Source organism: Colobus angolensis, unplaced genomic scaffold, assembly GCF_000951035.1.
Source record: "Colobus angolensis palliatus isolate OR3802 unplaced genomic scaffold, Cang.pa_1.0 Scaffold9, whole genome shotgun sequence".
In the NCBI taxonomy this organism is placed as follows: domain Eukaryota; kingdom Metazoa; phylum Chordata; class Mammalia; order Primates; family Cercopithecidae; genus Colobus; species Colobus angolensis.
The window spans coordinates 6,261,387-6,267,678 of NW_012122931.1; the positions used below are offsets into that span (position 1 = coordinate 6,261,387).

At 53.9% G+C, this 6,292-nt stretch overlaps 1 protein-coding gene across 2 annotated transcripts in view; it reads right to left on the reverse strand.

The window, feature by feature from the left end:
• Positions 1 to 608: 608 nt before the first annotated feature.
• TBC1D13 (TBC1 domain family, member 13) overlaps positions 609 to 6,292 on the reverse strand; it is a 29,239-nt gene continuing 23,555 nt past the window's right edge. Inside the window, exons 8-12 of one of the 2 annotated variants that reach the window (XM_011931261.1) lie at positions 5,716 to 5,926; positions 5,061 to 5,224; positions 3,049 to 3,209; positions 2,757 to 2,814; positions 609 to 1,236 (exon numbers count right to left, since the gene is read on the reverse strand). In XM_011931261.1, coding sequence (XP_011786651.1) covers positions 1,171 to 1,236; positions 2,757 to 2,814; positions 3,049 to 3,209; positions 5,061 to 5,224; positions 5,716 to 5,926 — 660 coding nt within the window. In that variant the 3' untranslated portion in view covers positions 609 to 1,170. The remainder of the gene's footprint in view (positions 1,237 to 2,756; positions 2,815 to 3,048; positions 3,210 to 5,060; positions 5,225 to 5,715; positions 5,927 to 6,292) is intronic. The other variant, XM_011931262.1, reaches the window with a different exon arrangement.

A 6,292-nucleotide genomic window follows, 5' to 3' on the forward strand; every position in this document is an offset into this window, starting at 1 on the left:
GCCCTTTGTGGGACTCACCCACCCTGGGTTGGGACCTGGAAGCCGAGGAAATGACAATTCTTCTGAAGCAACGGGTTCCGACCCTGGGCTCAGAATCAAGGTCCTTTTCTTCTGGGACAGGAGGGCCTCTGGGGGAACCTCTAGAAAAACCAGCTTCCCCTCTTCCTTCTCCCTCCCCGGGCAGAGCGCAGGGGCAGGAAGCTCAAAGCTTCGTCCTTACTCAGCAGCATTTGGTTTCCAAGATTTCTGTGCAGGGAACAGGTTCAGAACCCTCTAAGTGAGGCACGGAGGGCTCCCTCGCAGTCGGGGGGACCCAGGAGCCTGGGGCTGGGGGATGCGAACAGGAGGCAAAGGCCAAGCTTGACCTCCAGGGGCCTTGCTGAGCCAGTCTCCTCATCTGTCTCCCAGGTTCAGGGGAGCAGACGGAAGCAGGGAGAGGAGGTGGCTCAGGATAAGGCACCCCAACAGAGAAGGGCAGGGAGAGTAATGGACAGAGGAAACATGGAGCAAGACATAGTCCCACTGTGGGAAGGAGGTGGAAGGAGACAGGCAGAGAGGTAGAGACAGAGAAGGAGGGGCTAGGAGACCTGGAGGCCTGAGAGACCCTCACCCCCTCACACACACGCACACATGGGGAGGAGACGCCTGGGGACTTGGGCCCACGTCCACACCAACTGACTACAGACAGACATCTGTGGGTGAGACAGATGGCAGGACTCTGCTTTCAGTGTTGCCTTCCCTGTGGAGCAGCCAAAGCAGCCCACTCAGAAGCGGTTTCTGGCCCATTGGCCAAGCACCTCCCCTGACCGGAGCCCGGGAGAAGACCAGAAGCAGGAACCGAGGCTGGGGCAGCAGAGCCGAGGCAGGGAGGGGCCGCTGTGAGCCTCCCAGTGCCGGAAATGGCCCTGGCCGGGGAAGGACAACTTCCCGAGCTTCAGCCCTGCTCAGTATCCTGGGCAAAGAGGACAGGGTGCAGGGCAGGCGGGGAGCTGGGCGTGGTGGCAGAAGAAGGAGCACAGCACAGTGTGTCCCCAGCGGGCACCGCCTGGGACTCGGACCAACCCTGCGGTTTCCCCTCAGGCTGGGTTCCTACAGGTTTCTGTGTGTCCCGTGAGCCAGGGCACAGGGTCGGGTGGCTTCTCTCCCGAACGTGGGCCTCTTGCCGCCGGGTTACTTTGAGTCTTGGAGCTCCTTGGCTTTCTGCAGGATCTGGCAGACATCTGTGATGGGGTAGTCCTGGGCACAGGAAAGGCCAACAGTTGCCTCTGAAGCTACCTCACCCCTGCCACACCGACATCCTCCCTGCTGGGACCCGTTGCCATGCTGGATCCTGGGCCTCAGGGGCAGGAGCACAGAATACCAGGCATCCCACACTCCCCAATCCCCAGACCCCTGCATGCAGCTGACGCTACACCATGCAGCACCAACTCAACCGATCCACACACAACCACCCCCAGGCTCTCGCGGCCCTTTCCTCAGGACCAGACCGTGCTGCCTCAGCTCTCCCACTACTGCCACTGAACCCGAGCTCCCTCATGTGGAGTCAGTGGCACTGGGCCAGTGTCTGAGCATCAGCTCAAAGTCCCAACAGTGCTGTGAGTGGCTACTGTGATTCTGCTCATTTTCCAGATCTAGTCCATGAAGTTATGGAAAACCAACTCTAGGCTGGGCTTGGTGGCTCACGCCTGTAATCCCAGCACTTTGGGAGGCCGAGGCGGGTGGATCACCTGAGGCTGGGTGTTTGAGACCAGCCTGACCAATGTGGAGAAACCCCAACACTACTAAAAAGTACAAAACAAACTAGCCGGGCTTGGTGACGCATGCCTGTAATCCTAGCTACTCAGGAGGCTGAGGCAGAAGAATCACTTGAACCCGGGAAGTGGAGGTTGCAGTGAGCTGAGATTGCACCACTGTACTCCAGCCTGGACAACAGAGCGAGACTCCGTCTCAAAAAACAACAACAACAACAACAACAACAAACCAAACCAACACTAAGGCCAGGTGCTGGTGAAGAAGCTGAGACCCAGAGATGCTGTAACTTGGCTTAGGTCACATGATGAGTACAGCAGAGCAAAACTGTGGACCTAAAGCTGTAGGCCCTTGAGCCCATCTTCTTTTTTTTTGAGACAGAGCCTTGTTCTGTCACCAAGGTTGGAGTGCAGTGGCGTGATCTCAGCTCACTGCAACCTCCACCTCAGGTTAAAGCGATTCTCCTACCTCAGCCTCCCAAGTAGCTGGAAATTACAGGCGCCCGCCACCACATCTAGCTAATTTTTGTATTTTTAGTAGAGAGACGGGTTTTTGCCATATTGGCCAGGCTGGTCTCAAACTCCTGACCTCAGGTGATCCACCCACCCCAGTCTTCCAAAGTGCTGGGATTATAGGCATGAGCCACCACGCCCGGTGAGCCCATGTTCTTAATCTCTACACCCCAACCTCCTTCCCCTGGCCTGAGCATGGCCACCAGCAAGCGCAGCCGCATTCTGGGCACCTGCAGTGTCCCGGGTGTGAACACCTATGCAGAATACACGGTTTGAAGGCCAGGTCACTTGCTCAAGGCCACCCAACATTCCAGGTCAATGGCAGAACCAGGATTCAAACCCAGATCCAAACCAGATCTGCCTCAGGGGTCTGGACTCTAATCCCTGCTATGCTCCACTGCCCCTGCCCAATCTGTCGCAGTGGCTGGTGTGGGCGGGTGCCTGGCAAGTGCCGGCCTCATGGCAGTGGCTGGGCCTGCCCCCAACTCCCATTACCTGCAGCAGTCGCATGTTCACAGTGAAGTCCCCTTCCAGCAACTGCTCCCGGATCAGCCTATGAAACGCAGCAGCAAAAGCGCTGAGACCTGGGATGCTCTGAGCGCAGGCCCTGCCTGCTACTCCCTCCCCACCAACCTCGAGTTTGGTTTGGCGCCATCCCAAGGACTCCAGAAGCCCACTTCAGCCATGAGAGAGCAGCCCTGCCCACCCTTCAGGGTGGAGGGTCCTCCCGTCTGGCTTCTCCAAGGACCGCCCTGGTGAGCTGATGCCAGCTCATGCCCGCACTCACATGAGCATGGCGCAGCAGACGAGGAGGAGGAAGTCAAAGCGGTTGTCATCGGCGAAGAGGGAGTCCCAGATGCGGATGACATCAGGCAGCAAGAACTCCTGGGACAGTAGCAGTGTCAGCCAGCGGAAGGCGAAGAACTGGGGCTTGATGTTCTGCTCTTGCTGGGGAGACAGTGTAGGGGGTGGGGAGCGGGACTCCATGTTAGCTGCTGGCCATGGAGCACCACACAGTGGGTCAGAAGTGAATTCAGAATAGCGGGGCCCAGCATGCCAGGTGTCAGCACCAGGGCTGGCACAGGCTGCCAGATAGCCTTGCTTGGAAAAGGGGCAGAGCCTGTTTGCTACCAGCCAATATCCTCAGATCTTCCTATTTTTTTAAGAGAAGCTGGAAACCCAAACCTTTATGTAATAAGCTCTCCAGATTTATAAATGATGGCTCAAACTCTTTTCACACACTTTGCAGATGACAGCCTTGGGTTTGTGGATGTGCTGAGTGACCATCACAGGGCACTTACTATAAGCCTGGGCTATGCTCAGCATATTAACTATGTCCTCTCACTCATTTAATCCAGAGAACAATTCCACAGGCAATTATTCCCGCTACAGGCGAGGCTTCTGGTCAGCCACAGTGAATATTAACTGAAAAAGCGTGCTCCAAAACAGCAAAAGCATACTTCCTTTTTTTTTTTTTTCTTTTTCCAGAGACAAGGTCTCGCTATATTGCCTAGGATGAAGTGCAGTGGCACAATCAAGGCTCACTGTAGCCTTGACCTTGAGAGCTCCTCCCTTGGCCTCCTGAGTAGCTGAGACTACAGGCCTGTGCCACCTTGCCTGGCTAATTAGTTTTTAAATTTTTTGTAGAGACAAAGCTTCTCTATGTTGCTCAGGATGGTCTCAACGTCTGGGCTCAAGCAATCCTCCTGCCTCAGTCTCCCAAAGTGCTAGGATTACAACTGTGAGCCATCACACACAACCCATATTTGTTTAAAAAGATATGATTATTCCTGGCCAGCTAGGCACAGTGGCTCACACCTGTAATACCAGCATTTTGGGAGACTGAGGTAGGCGGATCACTTGAGGTCAGGAGTTCAAGACCAGCCTGGCCAACATGGCGAAATCCCATCTCTACTAAAAATACAAAAACGAGCCAGGCATGGTAACGCATGTCTGTAGTCCCAGCTATTAGGGAAGCTGAGGCACGAGAATTGCTTGAACCTGGGAGGCGGAGGTTGCAGTGAGCTGAGATTGCACCATTGCACTCCAATCTGCCCTCTGACAGAGTGAGAGTCCGTCTAAAAGGAAAAAAAGGGCTGGGCGTGGTGGCTCATGCCTGTAATCCCAATACTTTGGGAGGCCAAGGTGGGTGGATCACGAGGTCAGGAAATCGAGGCCATCCTGGCTAAAACAGTGAAACCCTGACTCTACTAAAAATGCAAAAAATTAGCTGGGCGCAGTGGCAGGTGCCTATAGTTCCAGCTACTCGGGAGGCTGAGGCAGGAGAATGGCGTGAACCCGTGAGGCGGAGCTTACAGTGAGCGGAGATCGCACTCCACTGCACTCCAGCCTGGGCAACAGAGCAAGACTCCGTCTCAAAAAAAAAAAAAAAAAAAGATATGCTTAGGTATGTATTTTATTTTTCATGAAACTTTTTGTTTACATGTAAATACCTTTTGTTTTACGAAATAAACACGGAATGCCAGTACAATTTTTTAAATTATATTAATTTTTAAAAATGAAGTTAACACTTACCTCAGAAGACTACTAATAGCTTAACTAATTAAGTTCATAATAAACGCCCTGCAGTATGCCTGGCACACAGTGGGCACCATTCTCAACTTTGCTTTTCCCTCCCAGCTTGCTGGGCTCTGGCCATCAGCTGCCTCAGCACACGGGTCAGTGTCCCGGGCAGCAGCAGCAGCCACGTCCGACTGCCAGACCTCGCCCTGGGCTGGGATGGCGCAGCAACTCTCTGCCTCCTGTGCCTTTCCATCCCTCTGTTCCTGGGGTCCTCACCAGTTTCAGGTAGAGCTCCACGTCCTTATCTTTCAAGGTGGAGTAAACCTTCTCCATCTTGTAGGTGATGCCACACTGCGAGTCATCTAGGCTCTTGATGAAGTTGTCCCGGATCTCGGCCATGAGGTTGGTGAAGCAGAAAAAGGTGTCTGCTTCGGCATGCTCTGGGAGAGACGCAGGATGGGGGCAGAAGTGGCGCACTCCAGGCCCATCCCACCTCTTACCTACCAGACATCTGCCCCACTCTGAGCCCCACTGAGTTGCCCCGTCCTCATGGTGGGGCTCAGTCCTTTCTCTGTCCTTGACCCCTCTCCACCCCCAGGTTAAAGACATCGCCTCTTTCTTCTCACGTCTGGCAACACTGTACATTCGCTTAGCAATTTATTACATACTCTCCTGATGACAATTTAAAAATCATTATTTAAATCTTCTAATTCGGCTTCCTATATATACCTTCTCTACAGAAATTAAATGACAAATATCAAGAGATCAGTAAACATCCAACATTCTAGAACACAGCTGCAAAGGATCTCAGAGATGATCCCGGACAACTCCTCAGCTGGCAGAGGGAGAACAGAGGCCCGAGAGGGCAAGTGAGCTGCACAGCCTGCCATGGGCCAGCAAAGAGGGATGTGAGCACCAAGAACCTTCTTACCTTTCCACTCACTGTTGGGGTCGGTGGCAAAGGTGTAGTAGAGGGGCCCCACGATTTCATTCATGCCTTGCACGTAAGCGATGCCAGGGTTGAGCTTGGCATAGATGAACAGGATCCGCTCCACCACCTCCCAGTGGGCCTCACAACCATTGGGCAGCACTTCATACTCATTTAGGGATGATGGCGCAGAGTTCCTTTGTGGGGAGCTCATCTGGAGGAAAAAAGGGGGACCCCGTCAAGAAAGACAATGCCAAGGTGGGTGGCTCATGCCTGCAATCCCAGCACTTTGGGAGGCTGAGGTGGAAGTTGAGCCCCAGTGGTCGAGGCTGCAGTGAGCTGTGATTATACCATTGCATTCCAGCCTGGGTGACAGAGCAAGACCCTGTCTCAGGAGAAAAAAACAAAAACAAAAAGAGAGACAACATGGGCCGGCCACAATAGCTCAAGCCTGTAATCCCAGCACTTCTGGAGGCCAAGGCAGGAGGATCACGTGAGCCTAAGAGTTCGAGACCAGCCTGGACAACATAGGGAGATCCTGTCTCTACAAAAAAATGTAAATATAGCGGCCGGGCGCGGT